The 23,222-nt window shown below is 39.4% G+C and overlaps 1 protein-coding gene across 8 annotated transcripts in view; it reads right to left on the bottom strand.

Moving 5' to 3' along the window:
• ncam1b (neural cell adhesion molecule 1b) overlaps positions 1 to 23,222 on the bottom strand; it is a 102,517-nt gene that overhangs the window by 36,712 nt on the left and 42,583 nt on the right. For 4 of the 8 annotated variants that reach the window (XM_050067876.1, XM_050067925.1, XM_050067897.1 and 1 more), the window contains exons 3-9: positions 21,884 to 22,093; positions 20,083 to 20,226; positions 18,182 to 18,319; positions 17,695 to 17,812; positions 13,762 to 13,922; positions 9,760 to 9,902; positions 8,431 to 8,454 (exon numbers count right to left, since the gene is read on the bottom strand). In XM_050067876.1, the coding sequence (XP_049923833.1) occupies positions 8,431 to 8,454; positions 9,760 to 9,902; positions 13,762 to 13,922; positions 17,695 to 17,812; positions 18,182 to 18,319; positions 20,083 to 20,226; positions 21,884 to 22,093 (938 nt within the window). The remainder of the gene's footprint in view (positions 1 to 8,430; positions 8,455 to 9,759; positions 9,903 to 13,761; positions 13,923 to 17,694; positions 17,813 to 18,181; positions 18,320 to 20,082; positions 20,227 to 21,883; positions 22,094 to 23,222) is intronic. The other 4 variants (XM_050067887.1, XM_050067905.1, XM_050067933.1 and 1 more) reach the window with 1 other exon arrangement.

Raw genomic sequence — 23,222 nt, 5'->3', positions numbered from 1 at the left:
CATAAGTCTACGTAGGCATGCACCCACGACTGTACAACACTTTTTGAACTTACTCCTTTTATCCCGTCTTTTTGAATGTACAGTACCACAGCTTTCCTATTATGATACAGTAATCTCCCTCAATCCTCACACTGTGCACCCCTTTTACTCACAGTTCTAGCAGAATGCTTTTGTCTGCCGACACTGAACATTTTGTGTAGGAGGTTATTCAGAAAGAATTTGTTTCTCCCCGTGTTAACCTTTAAAACCCGAGACCACGGTAAAAAGAAAACAGAGTCGAATGAAGCCAGACAGGATTTCAAACTGAGAATGATTCGCTTATTTGTCACAGAATATCAGATGTAACAAAAACTGTCTTGGTTTCTTACATGACTGAAATGCAGCATAATTAAAAGCTGAATCCTTGGCTCTCTATTCTTTTTACTTTTACACGTAGCTCCACTGAAAGAGTCCACTTAAAACTTATTGACAGATTGAACTGGTTAAGGTTAAGGAGGTACAGTGCCCTCGAATATTATTGGTGCCCTAAAGCTGGGCATACACTGTATGCTTTGACCCTGTTCCTGACCTGTTTCTTGAGCTGCACGACTCATTTTAGAGTCAGACCGAATTTCAGCTTCATCCAGTGTTGTTTGCTGTGCAGTGCACAGAGGGCAGCGAAGACAGATCATGGCCCCATCAACTGCTCCCAACCGGCCATCGAATGTTTGGATGAATTTCTAACGTGTCAGAAATTTTGGTCCGCCATTCTGCCCTACAAAGTCAAAGTGCAGCAACTACGCAAACACTGACATGGAGAAAAATGTCTAAAATTTTTCGTCGTAGGGAGATTAGTGGTAATAAATTCATCTAGTGCCATCTCAGGAAGGATAGATAAAAACTATGACCGAAACACTATTGCAAAGTCAAAGTGCAGTATATCTAAACTAAATGTGTTCATCCAACTTTCTTGCTGTTTTTTACTACATTTTGATTGTTTTCAATAGTTTTATTGATTTTTCCAATTTGCAAATGTTGACATCCCTCAGTAGTGACCCTCAAGATTAAGAATCTTCTTTTATCGCAATGCCCCTTTCATCACAGAGTGTTTTGCTCATTAAGTAACTGACTTTGAAGAAATGGTCATCATGTGTCATCATTTTCCCAAGTACCATTGCCATTTTACACAATAAATAAATGCTGGTATGTCGACTTGCATAAGAATTTTCATTTCTTTTGTTGGCAACCCTTGAATTGCCTTGGCGATCAATGAAGCTAACACAATATTCTATCTCAATCATGTGATCTAACGTCGTTTGCAAATCAAGGATAGTAAGCAGGCGGATTTGACAGCTATTTTAAATCGGCTCCTCCTGTTGCCGCTGGTTGCACTCGAGGCACAGCTAACTTAAGCTAACTTTAACTTTCCCATAACATTACTGGAACTGGGTAACTTTTGAAAGAGTAACACTTTCCACTACAGTTGGATAAGCTGCCTGAAACATTAAGAGATGTCCGAATCAAGACACATCAACCCAATTTTAAATTGGATTATCATTACATTGTCAGAGTGGATATTGCCTTCAAGGAAGAAGCTATGCTAAAATGTCTGTCTATAATTTGCTAGCAGCTAGCTAGCCAGTAACTTAGTTAGCTAACTGATTATGAAGCTGTCATTTTTTATCTTCCTAACCCTTCTCTAGGCTAGCTAGTTGGCTTGTTGGTTCTGTGTGAGGGAGTGTTATGATTGGGACCAAGAATGTTAGAATCCCCTTCAGGATAAGGCTACCAACACAGACCGCAGTATCTGCTGTGTCAAAGCCGCAAAACCAAAGCCAGAATGCAGTAACATCATTTACTGCAGTTTGCCTTGGTATTAGCTTGGCTTTTGTACTTAATGCAAACTTGACACTCTCTGTCCTCTAAAACGGGACAAAATTGAACCAGGAGACTTTATCACAATACAGAATAGATGTCACAAAGCCCATTTGGAGTCCTAACTCAGTTTTGAACACGTGTGTAGTTACTGCGCTTTGCCTTTGTATGGCAGCATTGCCAGTCTCTCACACAGCTGCAGCAGAGCCATGAGTCGATGACACAAGATCAGTGCCTTTCTTCTCACTCAGTCAATTAAACGACGTAGCCTGGTGCTGCTAACTTGCTAACATGTATGTGTGAGAAAGAGAGAGAGAGAAAGAGGGAATCAAGACTTAGACTGGCTCATTTTTGCAGAAATTGACTTTAAAGCTCTTTTTAGAATGTCTGTTTCTACATTATTGTGAATTGAAGCTCTACTAGCAAACAAACTTCCACCAGCCTGCAGCCCTGGAGCTTTCAAACAAATCTTTGTTGACAACTGTCAATAGCCAGAACAGTCCACATGAGCCAATAGACAGTTATAATTTCTATTTTACTCGTATAGTGAGAGTGTTCATGTCATGGCTTGACAATTGCCCTCATTTATAAAACAAACGTATGACAGAAAACTGGGCATATGGTCATATCCACACAACACACTGCATTTTTATATGTGGACATGAGTGGAGGCTATGATCAAATCTCACATCAGGCCTTAGCTCGTGTACGCAAGTTTAAGTCAGCATGGACTAGCAGTGCAGCATAGTAAATCTGTCAGAGGTGGAGAATCAGTAGATCATATTCTGACTGGCATCTATGTATTTGCAGCCACGTCGGCTATAGGTCAATATATATCATGGATGTATAAATCAAATATTTCAACCTCGAGGTCACCTGACCACTGCAACGCTGTTGACCGCAGCTAACTGCACTTTTCTGACTTCCTTCGATGCCACTTTTCAGTCTGCCAAATTCAACCAGTTGGTTAAACTGGACCTGGGATTTCAGCATTTCCATTTCTCAGAGAAGTTTCTCCTCTTAGTCGTATTAAGCCTCCCTGTGTCATAAACTCTTTGGGTGGGGCCTCTAAACCAAGAATGCACTGGGGCGAGATATGTAAATGACAAATGTTTTCAGCCACCACATTTATGAACGCCTAATCATTTCTGTGTCGTGATTGGCGAGAAAAGAACATTTCACGAATCACACATGAACCCTATGGTGAGATGATTTCTGCGCTCTGATCTGCGCTGGTCTGAACATTAGATTGATAATTGAGGGTCAGTGTGAGCGCATAAATCGTGAGCTTTGGCTGTACATCGCAAACAATTTAGTCATACTGCGGGAGTTGGAATTAAACAACAGCATTTCTAAAACCGGCTCAAATCGTGCAGTGTTTGCCCAGCTTTAGTGAATATGAGCAAAATAGGCTGTGAAAATGGTCTTTGTAAAGTAAATTTATTTACTTTTCCCCCAAAACATATGTGCCACAATTATCGGCACCCAGAATCCTATGATTAAAATCTAACTTAAGTATATTTTTAGTCATATTTAAATTTTTAAGTTAGCCTGTTTGATTAGGAACTGGTTGATTAGTCAACCATGATTCCCTGTTTCAATGGGGTATAAATATGAGGTGACACAGGTTAAATTCCCATAGTCATTTATCGCTATGGGAAAGACCCAAGAACACAGCGATGATGTGCGATGAGAGGTTGTTGAGATGCACAATCAGGGAATGGATAAAAGAAGAAGATGTCTTCACAGTTAAGGATACCAATTTTCACTATCAGGGTAATAAAGAAATTCAAAGTGACAGGAGATTTTGAAGATGCCAAGAGGAAGATGTGTGTGTACACTAACCAAATGCACCAAGAGCACAATGGTTCTGGCAAAAGAATCTCCAAGGATCACAGCTTGAGAACTGCAAAGGTTAGTTGAGTCTTGAGGTCAGAAAGTCTCCAAAACTACCATTACATGCCAACTGCATCACCACAAGATTTCTGGGAGGGTTGCGAGATAAAAATCCTCTGCTGTCAATCAACAACAAGCTAAAGCACCTCAGTTTGCCAGATTTTACAGGGACTCTCAATGGAACCAGATAAAATGGTCAGATGACAGTAAAATAGAGCTTTCAGGCAACAAACATCAAAGGTGGGTTTGGCGTAGACATAAAGATAGCCATACAGAAAAGTACCTCATACCCACTCTGAAGTACAACGGTGGATCTTTGATGTTGTCTGGGTGTTTTACTTTCAAAGGTCCTTGACATCTTGTTAAGATATATCATAGACTCCATCAAACAGCAGCAGATACTGCATGAAAACCTAACAGCCTCTGCCAGGAAGCTTAAAATGGGCTGAAGTTGGACCTTCTGGCAGGACAATCGTCCAAAGCACACCTCAAAATCTACAGCAAAATGGTTCATAGACTGCCGAATAAAGGTTTTAACATGACCTCCACAGTTCAACTATCTAAACTTCACTGTGGTATGAGCTGAAGAGGAAAGTCCATGAGCACTGAACTTGGAAATCTAAAGGATCTAGAGAGAGATTCTTTATGGAGGAATGGTCTCAGATCCTGTGCCATGCGTTCACTAACCTCATCACGCATTATAGGAGACGACTCAAAGCTGTTATCTTGGCTAAGGGAGGCTGCACAAAATATTAAATGAAGGGGTGGCAAATATTGTAGCACACATACTTTTGAGAAAAATGCCTCAAAACAAGAATAAATCGTTTCTTTTTATTATGTTACTTCAATTAAAGGATAGATTTTTGTGAATACTTCAAATAAAAGATAATGAGGATAAGCAATAAAGACATTTTTGGCATCTTAATTTTGCTCATTTTTACTAAAGGGTGCCAACAATTCTTGAGACCACTGTATTATGTAAGTCTAAAGGTAGAGTTTCTGACCACAAGGTTCCCACATATTTTTACCTATGGATTTTCAAACCTTTTCCATAATTCTTCATAATATTTTACCTCATTTTCATGACTTTATTTCACTTGTTTAAAATGGGTAGGCCTATGTAGAGATACAGCCATACATTATCAAACATGCACTTCCCAGGCATATGCGGAGAAGCACACTGCTAGCATTGCTAAATTTACTTGCTAGTTAGACACTCCGGCTGCCAACTAGATGCATGTGCCAATAGACTAGACCAGTGTATGTGTATGGATTGTAATTTTAACAAGTATGTGTATCCTTTTTGTCAAACAAACTTTTGTTTTATAGACATGGCTAATAATTGTTTTCTGACTTTGCCTGTACCTGAGCATTCGCGCTACCTTGATAAAATAAGGTTGACAGCTGTCACGCTCCTTCTGTCTACCCCATGTCCAACTGGATCAACACCTAACACCATGGCCGGATATTGCTCAGCCAGGCATTTATACATGCGCAGATGTCCGGATCCCTTCACTTGGTGATTTAATAAAATATGTATATTTGATTGAATCACCGGTATCATTAGGCTGACTGTTGTCTGTAAATAACCAACCTGTTAATAAACAACTGTTTGATCTATATGCTAGGATCTAGTTGGAGACGACAATCTAATACTGCTTTACTGTATGACTGTTCTGCAGCAACCTCCCACTCAAGCAGCTACCGGTTTCTATCAGTAGTAACTGTCACCAGCATCATGACAGAGAATATTCATGCATCTTGTGTACCTCATATCTCAGTGTAAAGCCTTGGCTAAGGCGCCACACAACAGCTTTTCTCTCATTTTCTGCTATTTCTCTCCTTATGTGACAGCATGTCCTATTCCTCCAAAAGGGGGGGAGCTGGCGATGATTGCGATGATGCCATATTGATCTGGTCTATGTACACTGACATTTAAACAGTCACACAGCGCAACACTAGATTTTAAATGAGTAATACAAGGAACCTATTTTGTATAATGTTACTCTGTTTTTTTCCCCAGGGATTTTCATGAACCGTGGAAACCCTCTGAACACTACTAACACTATGGAACAATAGTCCACATTTTGTTATGCCTGTGCATGTGCATATGGGCGATGCCATACGCACTCCTGCCGATGGTTTCACATAAAACACTACTACAAATGCAGGAAAGAAGAAGATGGCTAGAAAGTTAACATGGATGTAAACAACCTAGGTTTCAAAACTTTCTGAAAAAATTAGCATTGCAAATATTTTTGTTCGACCTCAAGGAGACACTAAATGCGTTTTGGTAAATAATGCTGGATGTAAACAGAAACTTTGTTTATTTACAAGAATACTCCACAGAGCACCTTTCGTAAATGCTAAATTGATTTTTTTTTTTTTAAGTTGTTGAAGGCTTTATTCTAGCTTTAAAGATAGGAGACGGCATAAACATGTACAAATGTCAGTATACTTCTTATTATATTGGGGCTGAGTAAAGAGCTCACAGTCTTTGCAGTCAGGGCAGATAAACTTAACATCACGGTGCTTTTCTTTTAATGCATTTGGTTAAACAGAACATCATTATGTCTGTTCCTCATTAAGCAGTATGCAGTAACTAAAAGGAAAAGTAAATTTTTTGTAAAACTAACTGTATTACACACCAGTGAGGATTTTTCACATTACTCCAGTAATCCCCTTACTTTATGCGATTGAGTTTCTTGTCTAACAATGAACAAAACATCACTGCTGTGAGGAACTGTACAGGAATGAAACTTCATCTTCTCATGATGATAGAGTTCTGCACCACAAAGTCCAAGTCCTTGATGCACGGTACCATTTAAACAAGACATGAAAGCAGCTGACCAGCTAGGGAGCCAAAAGACTGAAAAACACATTCAAATTAACTGCTAATTAATTCTGTATATTCATCACCACCACACATCTAAAATGGCACAGTACAGATCTGCACTGGTTTTCTGACCGATACGAAATCTCCCATCAATATATTAATGAGAAATCCTGAACTTAACAACCTCTAAAATGTTTGCTTAAAAATTGAACAGCTGCATTTTTTTTTTTTTTTTTTTTCCCAAATTCAGCATGTCCACCCCAAACGAATGTTGTTTCTATCGTCACACCATCCTGGATGAAATACAGCTGTTATGATGATTACAGATAGCATGACAGATGGACATCAGATGAACAAACAAACAGAACAAGACAATTAAACAATTAGCAGCCATTTCCTCATGCATTCATTAGAGACCCACCACGGAAACCACCTCCCTTGCTGATAAAACTATAAATGAAAATATAAGAAATCTGCATCTACTCTTACTACAGTCACTCAGTTAGGCTGCTAATCATTTCTTGCAGTAAAGAGATGTCACAGATCACAAAACATACTGCAGACTAATATGCAAAACACACTGCCACCACGGCACAGCTCTGCGTCACATGACATGTCATGTGACATGTCATGGTGCTGCACGTCAACAGGGCTACATGATATTCTGTTTTTTTGTGTTCCTGTTAATAACAAAAAGCCTCTGTGTGTTATTTATTTCCTCAGCATCCACAGAGTCAATCTTCACACCTACAGTACAGCTTTCCAGGTGATCTTTTATGAGATATAATGGTGGGATACTGAGCTCTGAGAGTTACTCTAACCCTCTGATGAGTGTCTGCACATCCATTATGACAGTTTCAAGACCACAAAATAAGACGATCTGTCACTGACAGAGGAGGAAATCGAGGTAGAGCAGCTGGGAGGTGTGCTCTGTAAAATAATGCTGCTTCTCATAGGACATCTATACAGGATAACAGGACAGAGGTGTAAACTGTTACTGGGCTCTGCGTCCATGTGTGCCAGTGAGCCTCTCCACTGTGGGTGTGTGGGTTTACAGAGGAAAAAAAAAAATAGGCCTGTCGTGACGTGCGTCATATGGTGGTAGCGTGTTTTGCACTCAAAGTGATGCTTCACTCAAAACCTATTTTTGAATATCAAACACTGAGCCCTGGAGGCTTGACAGGTGGCACAGTGGCTGCAGTCTGCTTGAAATCATGTCGATTACAATGGATTCCAATAGCAACCAGTTTTCATAGTTGGAGAAAAGCCCATTAAACCACTTCTTGCAACATAATCCACTTCTCCACCGGCCACCTCTATGATCGCTACGTTTCAAACACTCATATTCTATATTTTTGTCTGCAGGGGTTTGATACTCAAAAGATTTTAGGTGGAGCACTTTTACCCTCCATTTTCAAGTGATACCGACATTAATATTAGACAATCTACAGTACTATGGAGATGACAGACAGACTGAGCTGGGCTTAGATCCAGGCAACCTCATGCTGTGATGTAAAGTTTGAAATGATCAGGCAACAGCGACACAGAAATGGCGTTTCTTTTATTACGTTATTAACCAAATTGTCATCTGATCTCATGAGATAAGCTCCACGCACTTTCTATCACAAGATCAGTGAAGTTTTCAGGCTATATATTTGGGAAGCATGCAGCACTCGAATCAATTTCATGAACTCTGATGAGATCATTCCTTGGGGTTTTCAAGAAACAGCTTGGAAATTTTCAATAAAAAGGGATTATTTGATTTCACTGGGGCTTTTATCAAATCTGGAGGCATACTATGCAACACTACTCCAGTACATTTCTGTGCCACGCGGATTTCATACCTGATAGATCCTGTTTAGATGTGCCTGTAGGAAGAAAATGTAGTGCATGTAATGGACTGGCTCCAGAATTCCTCCATGAACTTCAGTATATCTCTGAAGCATTTTCCCCCTCATTACCTCTCAACTGTAGCAAGACACCAAGACCTTGGAGAAGCAGGCCATGTGGGCAATAGATGTACGAGAATACCAATCAGGTATTCACTGTTTTTAATGGTTTGCACATGAAGTATTGTTGAAGACATTACCAAGAGGACATAGTATCAGGAATGTAATGGTTGGTACAGCTCAAAACAAATTCAAAAGATGGTAAAAGAATATCCATAGATAAACTAAATTAAACTTTTCAATCCCCGGCATGAGCAGAATAATGACAATGGGGATTGAAAATGCTAAACAAACACTTGATTGTCCAAGTGCCCATTCTAGCAAATGCTGTACAATAAGAAGCAGACAAAGTTTAATTATTGCCTCAAATTGCATGCTTATTTTGGGAATGTTATAATTAGGTTTCTGATGCAGATTTTCTTGACATTTGGGAAAACTCGAGTCAAATCTGAGTGTACTCCACATTACAGGCTGAGTATCGCTAAGCTAATTACATGAGATCCTCTGGGCCGTCTCGAAGGAGCCGCTAATTTAGGGGAAATAATCAGCAGTACAGAAACCTTGTTGAGGAAGCTGCAGAAGTCCCCCACCTGTGCATGATCAATATACCTCTTGAATTCAGGTTAAAGGTATTCAATTCCTCTCCCTGAGACACCGGCATCCTGCAGCTTTGTGTTCCTCCCTGGTGGTTACTACTCAGTGTGTCCCAATTCCACACCATAATGAAATATAAACTCTACTATAACGAACTTAGTGCACAAGATGGACCTTTTCATATTGGAAATACAGGAAAGGATGCATGAGATTAATTGATATCAGTCAAGCTACAACTTCAGAAACATGTCCTTAATTTCCAATTTACAATCGTCACAAACTGCAAGTGAAGTAAATGTTTATTTCAGTATGAATTACTTTACACGCTGTCACCAGAGAAAATACACCATTCATCATCTCACATTTTCCCCCTTTAGTTCATCATCTACCAAATGGTTTTAGCACCTAATTTCCCCAGCGTGAACCAGTTACTTAAAAACTGAGAGGTTAGAATTTATGTATAGTATGCAACTGGGACACAGATAATATCAGTCTACTTTGCACCACGTGTGGTTCATTAACTCCAGGAGGAAAATTGCTTGCAGCACATCGGCCCACAAGGACCAGAACTGAATACCTAGGATTTGAGATATCGAGCTTCTGTCATCCATACTGCCTTTATTATTTTACCTGCTCTCCTTCGGTGAAGACGCGCTCACCGGCGCTCCAGCTGATGGTGGGCGTTGGATCTCCTGACGCCTCACAAGTCAGCGTTACCTGCTCCTCCATCTCGGAAATGCTCTGGTTTACGATGTACGTGATCTTAGGTTTGACTGTAAAAACAAAAACAAAGTCATCACAATGGCACAAGCTCAACAAGACATGCCAGGTGGTTTGGCAGCACAAGTACAATAAGTAAAAGAACAACTCGGTGGATGTGGGATGAGTTCAAAGGCAAGCAGAGGATCAGTAGTTTGACAGGTGACGGGGGATTTCTATGGCAGTCAAACTGTTATTTAAGCTTTTCCAGTCCCAGCAGCGGCAACGTTGTGATAACCACGTTTGGATCCAGACTTAATTCATGTAATAATTTATTTAGCCTATCTCAAAGGAGCCGGTCTTCATTTTTGTTTACATTTGACAGAACTGTCGAGTTACAGTACACCTGAGCTAACCTGAAAGCGCAGCAGGGTGCCACAACTGTGACATGAGCAGAGCGAAGCAAATTGAAGTGCTACTTCTGACGTGCGAGTTTGAGCATTACTCTGTGCTTTCATATTTTTCACTGCACTCCATGAAGGATAAATGCATGGATTAGGTAATGCATTTGTACATTTTCAAGGAAAGCCTATTCAATGTAGTAAATGCTGTATAATTTACAATTTTTTTACCACCAGAAAACAATCGAAACCTTGTATTAAAATGCTTTTATCTCAGCCGATAACTGTTGAATAAAAAATTGGACAGCTGTGTTGTCATTTCGACACAAAAACATATTTGAATGAACAAGCAACAATTTGTATTCACAGCCAGGGGTGTCATAAGGCAGGATTGGTGTCAGATCCGATTGTTATTTTTTTAATTGATACTTTCAGCTACATTAACCCATTTCCTGATACTCTGGTCATGGTTAAAACACTGGACCCATTTTCTAGGACGCCGCCATGTGAGCTGATAGCAGCATGGAACGGCACAAACAAATAAAGAGTCGACAGTGGTTTTTGATGTGTGTCAGCAAGTAAAGTGAGCAAAGCTGCTTCAAGTATCTGGCAGGCGCATGACGCCTCTGAAAAGCGCCTGCTGCTGTCAAACAACTGAATTTAAACTTCAGTATTTTGTTCATGCTGGAGAGAAAGAAATCCAGCCTAAACCTTAGAGCACAAACTTCTTGTGTTTATTTGAATTTGCATCTGCAGCTCCACGCTCACAAACTTAGAATCTTTTTGCCAAAGATGTTGATGCAAACATCTTATCTGAGTTCAGAGGTATTAGCAGCTCAAACAATTTGCTTTACTACTTTAAGTGTAGCGCTATTTAAAATCTTTTTTCTCCATTAGATTCTTACTTTGAGGTTGTACATGGACACAACATGTGTTCACTTAAAGATAGATCAGTGTGGTTATTTCACAGGGAAAATGTCTGTTGTCTTTGCTCTTCTCAGTGGTTTGAAGTGGGTGAGGTACACATATTTCACTAATTAGAATTTAGCTAGTTGAATCTAAATCAAATGATGGTTGGGAGGCTGTTTGCCAGCACTGTCAATCAAATTGATCAAAACACACCCACACAATCCTGATGAAGCTGGGTTTGGACTGTTAAAACTCTTGATAAATAACACTTAAAGCCCCATTCGGACAGGATGAACATTACAGGGGGTGTTGGGGATATAAATATTCACGGTGCTCTTCAGTAATTAAACTGATCTTTTCAGGCAGCATCTTAACCATCTAAAAGTTACAGGATGTGATCTGTGATAGACATGGACACTCAGCACAACAAAGCTACAAGAGAAAGCCAAAAGCAAATTTGAGTTAAAAACTGTACTCCTTCTCAGACTCATAACTCAGTCAAATCTTAACACACAAATAAAAAACACATATTGATATCAGTCGGTGTGACTTACACTTCCCGAGGATATCATTATCTGCCTTTTCTGTTGCAAATTAATGTCAATAAACCTGCTTAGAAATCATTAAAAAAGACACTTCAGAAATTGCGTGAGAACAATCACAACCAATTATAGCTGTCTGTTCATCTACAGGGACATTGCAAACAAGAACTGCCAACAGCAATTCTGCACTTCTATTGGCACATTAAAAAGTAAAATGTCATAAAAAAAGTACAAAAAAGCAAAGAAATACAGTATAAATAAAAAAAATAGCTACCTGCAGCTTTTACAGTGTTTTGTCTCATCATTTTTTTTCTTTCAACATATCTTTCATGATCATCGGCATGTTTTCATCCACCAGATTAGCAATAACATTTTTGACTTACTCCATTTTCACCTAAAAGCCAAATTTCACACTAAGCTGATTAAAAAACAACCCCCGCAAGAAATTAAGCTGAGAAACAAGCTTCTCTTCATGGAGAAAAAACTCAATGGTCCACTTTAAAATACAAGGAGGTCGCTCGGGAGAGGGTTTAAATTTACAGGAGGAAAAACAGTGGGTAATTGTGGCTGTAAATATCACTGAGGTTGGGGTGAATATTTCCCACAGAAGCACTCCGGACAGAATTAAAATCAGTGAGCAGTAGAGTTAAAATCACCCCGCCTCCCCTCGAGATATAAATCAAGTCTGAATGGGCCTAAAGAATACTTCTGTTCTGAACGTTACTTTAATTGTTTTAGTCAGAATTATTGAATATTATACAACAGTTAGTTCCAACCAAGTAATTTGATTACCTTTACTCTATGAGTGATGGTATAAAAGTCAACAGCACTGCAAATTTTAACTATGCATGCACTCCACTTCACAGGTGTTTAAAACATTAATTAGCCTACAGTAACGGTTGTTTTAACAAACTCTGCACTGCAAATTAACATATGTCCACATATGAATTAAATTATGAATGGCTCTCAGAAGAAGGCAAACAGAAACACAGGAGTCAACAGACTCTTGTGTCACCGGCTGCACAATAAATGGAAACACACAGATAAATGTCCATTTTACAAAGAACACGGCCTGCAAAGTAGCACGCTAGTGAGCAGGAATGTTTATGTGTTGCTTGGCAACAGTCCAGCCCCGTCCAGCTACAGAACTATTTGTGCTGGTGGAGCCAAATGAATGACAAAATAAACAAACAATTCATACTCTGTTGTCGCTTATTAATTTTGACCAATAAATGGCGCTTGTAAAACTGCTGTATGAAAGAAATATGACCTCAAGTGTGATATTACTGCATTATAGAGAAATACCTAAGATTTCAAACCACATTTTTAGAAGCTTGGAGGCATTACATGAAAGAAAATATCTGATCAGACTTGGTATTGACCAGCACTAAATATTCAAGAACTCCGATAAGGATCAGGGACAAAAAAAACACATTAATACAGCTTCCATATTCAGAGGAGGCAGCTTACAAGACACGCATGACTGCAGCTTTTCCCACAGTGATGGTGGGAGACCAGAGCTTTGTGAGTGCAAGAAAATCTTTCAGATAATGAGGTAAATCTTGCTAAAGAGGTAAACAACCTGCTTTGAAAGCCTTCTCCAGTAATTTCATGGTAATCGTTTACCCGTTGAGATCTTAAGAACCAGGCCCTGGCCATTTCAGTTGTTTGGGAAAACAAACTGAACCAGATAACTCATTGTAAATTTAATTTATGAGACTACATGCACTTATATTGTGGTTGTGATTTAAATTATGGTTGTTACGTGAACAAATAAAGACAACAACAACAACCTAGTGGGCAAAAGAGAAGGAAAAAAAAAGAGAAAGACTTCAAAGAGTTTAGCTGAGCACATCCCACTTGGCCAGTTCTCTGGATCCTTAAGCTTCATCCTTACATGAAACATCCACAGCCCACACTGAAACAACACCTCATCTTGTATCCCTTAGAAAACAGACACATAACCATAGTATTGTTCTTCCCCCACCTACGTACTCTTATACATCATTCCCACACATTTGGAACATTTTATATTGTCACTTCAGCTCATGCATGTATGTATATAAAATGTTCTGCCTTACCAAACACTCTCAGACTGAGCTCCTGCTCACTCTCCCCAGCCTTGTTCCTGGCAATGCAGGTGTAGTCGCCCTCATCCAGTTTGGTAACATCCATTAATGTCATTTCAGAGCCATCGTCATTAAAGCTGTACTTCTCTCCTGCCTCGAGAACCACTTCGTTCCTGTGGAAAACACAAGTGTTTGAACATTATATATGTCTATCCACTCCATTACAAACATTATTTTTAAACCATAAAAGCTTTTCTTTGAGAGATAACTTCTTTTTTTCCCTCATCGTGACCAAGAAACTAATCAGTAGTTTCTAGATCCTTGAATGACAAAAAGATGAAGTGGTAAAGAGGAAGCGCAGTAATGAAAAAAGAAGAGATGAAAGCTGAAATTACAGAGCAGAAAATGGGGCGAAGATGTTTTTGTTCTGCAAGCTTTCTGACATTTAGTGTTCGTTTTTAAATTCCAACAAAAAATGGCTAATGTGCCATCTTTTTCTGTCCGAGTGAAGTATAGACTGTTTGTCACCATTGCCATCCATGTAGTAATGTTCTCTGGCCTCAAACTGTCTGCGATCACGTTTTGGGTTTTAATGCAGCTTTCAACAAGTTGCAGGTGCTTTCTAGAAACACAAGCATAAAAAATGATTTCAAGGGCAACAAAATACTAAAATTCAGCAGTAGCTTCTGGGCTGTTTGCACTTTGTGCCCCCACAGTCGAAGCTGTCTACACAGCCAACTGCTGTCTTGGAAACAAGATGAACAAGAGCAGTTTAACAAAGCATCAAGCTATCAATGGCTGTATTCAGATACACAGAATAATGTGGATACTGATGACACTCCAGTCCTCATGTTTCACTGTTTACATGCACCTTTGATACCCTGTGATTAAGTATCGAATTGCAATGAATAAACCAGTTAGCACAATATCCCTAATATCCTAGAGTGTCTTCCTGATATGGCTGAGTTACCTCATATATATGACATTTCCTGGACAGTGTGACTATTCCAAGTGCAGCCTATGTATTCTGGTTCAGTAAAAACGTTTTATTCACATTATTATATGATATTTCTATAATAATGTTTGATATATAATAATGCAACTAACATTATATACAGAGTTCCCACAGACTTTCACCAATGTATTTTCAAAAACATCCATAAAATTTCTGTAACATTTACATGACATAAATTAAATTTAAATTCAAAATGGGTACGCAGATCATTAGACACGTCGATTAATTGGTTGAGCGTTGGCTCAAGATGTCTTGCAGCTATACAGATGCTTGTTATGCTGGTAAAAGCGATAATGTTTTCTAGCCTGGATTCAACAGGTGTGAAATATGTGCAGACGCTGTCAGTCTGTCGAGCAGCCTTTTGGTTCTCTTGATGCGTCTTCCCTTCAGGTGCAGAGCCTAGATCCAGCATGGCTAGTATCTGCCTCTCTCTTGAGCTATGTATTGTATTTGTCGTTCAAAAGCCACACATTATTAAACATGCACTACCCCGGCATTTGTGGATAAGAGACTGCTAACGCTTGCTAACTTCACTCATTTGTTAGATGTTCCCGCCCCCACTTAGCCGCATATTTGCCAGTGTGAATCACATGATACTAGTGATGTTTCAATGGTCAAAAAGTGCAGCAGGAGATTTTATATTAGCTATACAGGGAACATATTTCGATTTTCAAGATCATTTTTAAACATCAGTTGAAACAATGTATATTCAAATCTTTTCCAAAACATTCTCTTAATTCCAAACAATTTCCAGACCTTAAAACTTTTCCAGGAATTTAATGACAGTAGGAACCCTGTATATGATAATGTACATGTTGGCTATCTACCCTACAGGTTACTGATGGTGAGAAATATTAAACTTTTTATGCAGTCCTGCCATCAACAACAACCACCACCACAACACAGACATGTATAAGGCTGTAATGAACATCATGCTTGATTCTTATTTCAAAGAACAGTAACTGTGTGTAATTGTGTGAAATAAAACACAATAAAAAACTGCTGTAAATATCACCAATGGGAAAATCTCACATGTAAGAGAAATGTTTTCTCATTTTAAAGTTGATATTAGCTCATATTTGGCTGGTACACGCACAACCCACTCAGCTTATTATTTCTAATTAGCCCTTTCTCTTTAATCTGTTGCTGCCAGCTTTTATGACACTGATGTTATGTGTCTCAACCATTTGTGCCATTTACAACTGCCGCTGCCGACAAACACTCATTTTTAGCTACAGTAGCAGCGTGGTTATATTGATCTGTTGGTCTCTCCACCACTTTGGAGTATCTAAACAAGTGTTGGGTTGCCATAACATTTGTACAGGCATTAATAATCCACAGAGGATGAACAGTGTTGACTTTGGTGCTCCACATTTTTTTATATTGTGCTGTTTTCAGGTGAAAATTTTAATTTGTTCAATATTTTGATTTATGACCAAATACCTGCAAAACTAATGACAGTCCCATCTGTCTCAGCTCTACTTTGTATTTAGTGCTAATTGGCAAATGTTGGCATGCTAACACGCTAGTAGAAGACGATGACTGATGAATCACTAATGCCAAAAATGTTTGAAGTGTTTTTAAACTTTAATAGGCTTTAACTTGCATCCCAGATTGAAAATAAATGACAATCTTTACTCGTCAATATGCTATTTATGTATGTTTGAGTTGTAACAAATAATAAATAACATAATGAATAAAGTGAGAAGGGCTAAGGTCCTCACATGCAACAGCAACCACTTTAAAATTAGGTTAAATCAGGCATATTAAGTATAGACTATGTATTCAATGTACGGCCTGACTAAAGGTTAATCCTACAAATGAACACATGGTTTAAATAATAAGGGCAACAGGCCTCATTCACCAAGAAGAAATTTCTTCTTAAAACCCACTTACTCAGTTTTCACAAAGATTCACCAATGTTTTTCCTATTTGGGATTTTTTTCTTAGTTAATACAGAATCTACGCACACTCGAGAGCACACTTACCTTTATTATTTGCTGACATGTTCTTGAAAAAAAATGATTGTATTTTCTTCAATTTTATATTGAATAATATTACATGATTTATATTACAATATTAATTTTTTAATTCATAATACATTTTAATTAATATTTTCAGTATTTTAAAAAACATTATGGTCTTTTTAAATAAACACAACACCAACCCTTCATTTCACATCAGTTATGTTAATCTGAACCATGCCATCTAATAATTACTGATCACACTAGAATATGTCACGGGTCAACAAGTGACAAGGCATTACGGGTAAGTTATTAAACACTTCATGAAATAGTCCACCTTCCACCTCTTCTCCCTCTCAAACAGAACCACGTACACCCTGGAGAGTACTGCAGCGCTCGTCTTTGTCCTCAGTCTTGATGACTGTGCTACTATAATGCATTAAGTTTGTGGTTGTGGTTACTTGATTAACACATATTTTAGCATCGTATGCATCCTTCTGTTTTCTTTTCTATCCACTACTGATGCTATGACCACTTATCTGGCATTCACTTCCTACAGAAGCATCTCCACTTGAGAACTATTAAAGGAGTCTGATACTCCACCCTTTTTAGACTTTCGCTTGGGCAGTCTTGACTTATTTCTCTCAACATTTCCTCTTATTATTTTTCTTCTTCAATTCCTGTGTGTGCACACGACCCTGCAGTCTCATGGCCTTTTATGGGGATTTGTGGGCATTTACCTGTGCTAAGTAGGATCAACCGGCACGCGCTTTCAACTTACGAGGACAGGGGGATTTATCATTATGGGGACCCAGGTGCAAACATTTCTGCGGTTTAAGAACACTAAGGACCTTTATTAGGGACGGATTCAAGAAAATATTTATGGGTGAATGAGGCCCAGTGTGTCGGCATCTCACAAGTGATGCTGCAAAGCATTTGTCTCTCTGGTTGCTCGCAGAGTTTTACCTTGTCCATGTCACCATGGGTTCAGGATAGCCATCCACAGCACAAGTCAACATGGCAGGCTGCCCGACATCTGCTGTGGCATTCACTTCTGACTGCCATACCCTGATGGTCGGGAGCACTGAGACACGCAGAGATAGATAAATAATGAAATAGATAAAAAGAAAAAATTGGTAGACAGACACATACATAGGCAGATTGTCACATAGATAAATAGCAGGGGGGGGAAACAGAGACACAAGCTGTGACAAATTCAGAGCACTTATTTTAGGCACAGTCATTTGCTAGGCTCAGAAGTTGCAGGAAACAGACTTCATTAGCATGGAACATCTTTGATACACGGTTGCTCTGGGCAACTGTCTCCACATTGATGCTGAGCCTGGTCGCCTCTAAGGATATACAGCTTATTTAAGCGTCATGGGACACCTGCCACACAAAAACATGCACACAGGAACAAAAAGGAAGAGGAAATAGTGCGAGGGCTGCTAACCGTTCACAACGACCTTGATGACCCGCAGATCAATCTCGCCGCGGGCCATGAGGCGACCCTCGCAGGTATACGAGCCCTCATCTGTCTTCTTTATGCCACGGATTTGAAGGTGATTGTTGCTCAGTACCTTAAAGCGAACTGAAAGGAAGCAGGAGATGAATGCATTGTCAGGTGCGTTATATATTTGGAAAGTTTATATTAGGTACAAGTCAGTTGATGATAAACAGCTGCTGTTGTGCTACCAAGAAGGTTACATCGTGATGTAGTGCCATATATATATAAATATATAAAACAAATTGTCATCTCAATTGGACAGCCACTGAAAAAGTTCCCTTTGATAAATCAGGCTGACAACAATTTAACACTGATGTCTGACTTAGCCTCTAATATCTCTGCACTGTTAAATTTAACATTAAATTTATGCATTTTAATCAAGCACCACTAGTCTGAACAATCTGCAATATTTTTGTCTGTCTGGGGGTACACTGTTACATTAAAATAATCTTTTTTTGGAAACAGATTATATGCAATTTCCACTTCATCAAATTCATATCTGAGAGCATGCCCAACACTCCATCCACCAGCTCCAGAAAAGGAGAAATATGGCCAAAGCCCACAAGAGCTCTCTCACTTGGAGATGAAATGTGAACCGAACAAATTTAATCATGTAGTAATTCAAAATACTATCACAACCCACACATGAGCCCGTGTTATTATTTTCCAGAGAGCGACACCAACAATACCAAACACATTATGATATTGCTTGGTGTCAGAGGTGAATAACAGGGAATCTGTTGTATTTTCAAATTTAAAAACCAAATTAATTTTTGCTTTCAAAGCGCAGGATAAACCCGAAGAAGGGTGGCAACAAAGGCAAGGCATGAACAATTTCAAGTCTCTGATGCTGATGAATCTGCATACCCATTATAGCTTATTGTGTCTGTGCTTGTATTGTGACTATGTAGGCTTGTAGCATGTCCTGTAGTTTATGTCTGTTACAGTTACAATGAATTAATCACATTATCAGTTTGGCTTTTGAGTCAGACTTTTGCTTCAAAATATGCTTTTCTGCAGTTGTTATAAGAGTTCATCATCAAATCTTATCTCTACAAACCTACTACAACAATGTTCCTCTTCATGTTTGTGCCACAGGACATTGTAATAGGAATACAATGCAGGGTTTTCCTACAAAAATTATGGACTCATGCAAAAGTAATTCCTCTCAAATATCATTTATGACTCACTCTCAGTGTGTGGTGCTGTATTTTTCTGCAGAGACTCTGCCCCTCTGCCTGTATTATCTAATTTTCTGTGTTCAAGACCTTAATTGGCGTGTACCCCCACAGAGTACAGTTGAAGTAGTAACAAGGTGCCAGACTGTGAGCTGCACTCATGCAAGAGACACGGCCCGAAAACGCAAATATAACATAGCTAAATGTCAAATGAGAGTGAATCTAGGGTTGGCTTTTACTTTCATTTTTGCTAGCAAGCATGTTCACAAAAAGCAACTAACAATCCTGCATATGAGACCTTTAACATTTGTATGGCTAGGTAGTCATGCATCAAGTTGTGTGACAGTTCTAACTTCTGAAAGCAATACAACGAGGAACAAAAACATTTCGTAATGACAGACTTTTGATTATTTTGACTCTCTATTATGATTGACTTAAAAAGGATTTTATGCAAACCATTATGCAAATAGGTTGCACAAACTAAATATCAAACAATATTTAAAACCATTCATATTCATTAGCTAATGTTTGTCAGAGAGTAAGAGTTGTATGAAACACTAACAGCTCAGGCATATTAAGAATGTGCTGAGTTAAAAGAAATGACAGGAGCTAAACACCTAATCAAGACAAATAGAAATATGATCCCCGTGCTGTTCAGAGAATTCTTACCATCTTTTTCCATCTGTATTCTTGCTCCTTTATATTTCCAGAGGACAGTAGGTGGGGGGGAACTGACGACGTCACAAATAATGTCAGCATTGTCTCCCTCTGTAAACTCCTGGGGCGAGGGTGCATTTGTGAAGGTGATTTTTTCTGGAATATAAGATGCAAAACACTTTATACTTTATAGTGGTTATTTCAGTCTCATCAAAACTCCATCTTTCTGACTTAGCTTGACGGCTGGGAAGTAACACATTCTTGTTCACTATTACAGACGGACACTGAGTGAAGCATATGTTTTGAAAAATTGTTCCACACGCAGTAGGATAGCTTCAAAATAAAATTAACAATTTTTTTGTCAGTTACCTGCAATTTTCCTGTAAAAAAGTGTCAAACTGAAATGGTGCTTGGCAATTTTACCAATCGCTGTCTTTTCTATGTATAAAAAAATTAAATTCTGACCCATTTTACAACCACCCAACTTCTTTGTAGCTATGGTGAGGAGGACATTCTTTCACTCAAGTCACTTTAAACAAGCTCCCCTAAATCATGATTTTTTTTAAGTTACCAGAAATTGGGGGGGGGGGCGGGTCTATCCCAGCGGACACTGGGCGGAAGGCGGGGTACACCCTGGACAGGTCACCAGGCTATCACAGGGCTGACACATAGAGACAGACAACCATTCACGCTCATGCAGTTAAGAGTCACCAATTAACCTAGCCTGCATGTCTTTGGACTGTGGGAGGAAGCTGGAGTACCCTATGGAAACCCATGCTGACACAGGGAGGACATGCAAACGGCTCCCCTACACCTGGGTTTGAACCCCCACCCTGGATTTGAGCTGGGAAGCCTATTGCTAACCACTATGACAATGCTAACCACTGCACCATCGTGCCGAGCTTGACACTTATTGCCTTCAGGGGGCACAAGTGATGAAACTGCAGCAGCTGTTATCTTCTTTGACTACAGAAGGTGACATTACATTACATCTGCAAACTGCTGCTGTCGTCATGCCTTCCATTCCTATAGGTGGCAGAAGTTCCCGTGTTTACAGCTGCTTTGACAACGGCGGGAGCTTGCTTAATATTAATGTGTGAGTTTGGGGTCGACTAGTATCATTAGGTGTGTCACTACAAGATCGAACCACAAACCGATCTGTTCAGGTCCTGTCCCCTGACTGATGGGCTGTCGTGACCCTGACCACTTGAGGTCAATGCCTAACCCGCAACCATCTTTGCACGTGTGTCAAAAAAAACATCATTACAGATTGGGCAGCAACAAGGTGCTCGGTCTTAAAGTCGTTCTTTATACGCTGTGTTGCTGGAATTTCTACCTCTCTAGAGACAAAGTGCTTCACATCTAAAACAGTTTTACATTTACAAAAGGCAAGACAAATGCTTATCTTCAAAAACTTCAAACTGCGAAAGACACTGCATATTGATTTTAATATGCAGTATCTACATGGGTGACCACTTCTAATTATAACCTCAAAAAGTTCTGTTTGGGAAGGGATTTCATCTCTGACGGACATTTGCTGATGCTTGGCATTCATGGAAAATAAAAGCCATTACTCACAAGAACTGCACAACAGACAGGATCATTAAGCAGCCCTCTAATGGTCTTCCGACCGTTTATTGAACTGATGAAAAATCCATCCTCACTTGAAAAGAAAAAGAGTAATGTGTTGCCCTTGAGCAGTCAATAAAATACTATGAGTTCAATAAACAGGATTTTTTTTTCCTTCTGTGTTCATGCCACTCAATAAGGAAAGCAAAATTGGGAAGTGTATGGGATGAGGGAAAATACTTACGAAAGATTTTCACTTTGACGGTTGACTCCCCTTGCTGGTCTCCATTAGTAGCGACACACTTGTATGTCCCTGCATTTTCAGTCCCAGCTTTATAAAGTGTGAGGGTGGAGGATGACTCATCGTTACGGGTTACTGTTATGTCTGGTCTGTTCGGTTCTATCCTGTCCCCACTTGGTCCGAACCAGTCTATGTGCCTGGCAACGCCCACAACTGAGAGCACAGTGAAGAGCAGTATGTTAGAAAACAGTTATCTAAAATGTATACATTCAACATCAGTGTAGGTCACCAGTGCCCACAGACTGAATATTGTAGGTTGTTCACACTCCTGCATGGACTGTAGCCTGTGGTTTATGCATTTTAGCTCTTAGGAATAACCGATGAAATAAAATTCATATGAAAAAATATCAAACATTTATGCCATGTTTTGCCTTGAGCAGATGGTGAGAGCAACAGGAAACTCAGGAGATTAACAGGGGTTTCATGTAACAAAGGTCAATCATTGATTAGGGCATTTCACCCACATGGATACATGTACGTATACCAGACCCCTAAATCATCAAGCTGTCAGTATATGTTGTTAAAAGATAGCTTTGTAAAGCAACGTGGTTTTAGACTAAAATACTTTTTGCTGAGTACCAGTTATCTATGTGAACATCTTGTGCAATAAGTACAGTGTTTCCCATGAATGAAGTCATTTGTGGTGGCCTGCAAAAATATCATTGACCACCACATTGTTTTACTGTTTAGAATCCAATAGCCGATGAAAAAAACAAAAGACCTGAAAATGGCGTTACTTTGGCTTTGATGTAGCCACCTCTCTTTGTCTGCTGTCATCACTCTGTAGGCTTAATCAATGTCCCAGCACTATCTGATCGGTTCCACGTCATGAGTAATAGCCTTTCAACACTGAAGGTTGATGTGCCACAGACGGGCATCACAAATGCAGACTGGAACTACTCGAGTGGTGCTGTGTGTCAAATGTAAAGCAGTAGACGTTACTGAAGTTGTAATAAACATCACAATCCAATTTGATGCCGCTGCAAAAAACACGCACCGTTTCTGCTGGTAACGTTTTGCTATTAGAAATAGTAGTTATACGACGTAACTTCAGTTGAATGAGTACCAGAACTGCAAGGAGAGGAAGGACGGAGCCTGAATGCAGCAAGAGATGTGACCAAAAATTGGTCCACGCTTTTGTTACCTCTAGGCTGGATTACTGTAATTCTCTATTATCAGGTAGCTCTAGTAAGTCCTTAAAAACTCTCCAGCTAATTCAGAATGCAGCAGCACGTGGACTAACAGGAACTAAGAAACGAGATCATATTTCTCCTGTTTTAGC

This window comes from Epinephelus moara, chromosome 2 (genome assembly GCF_006386435.1).
Source record: "Epinephelus moara isolate mb chromosome 2, YSFRI_EMoa_1.0, whole genome shotgun sequence".
Taxonomy (NCBI): Eukaryota; Metazoa; Chordata; class Actinopteri; order Perciformes; family Serranidae; genus Epinephelus; species Epinephelus moara.
Note: the sequence above shows the minus strand (reverse complement) of the source record. Positions and strands in the feature narration are given on the sequence as shown.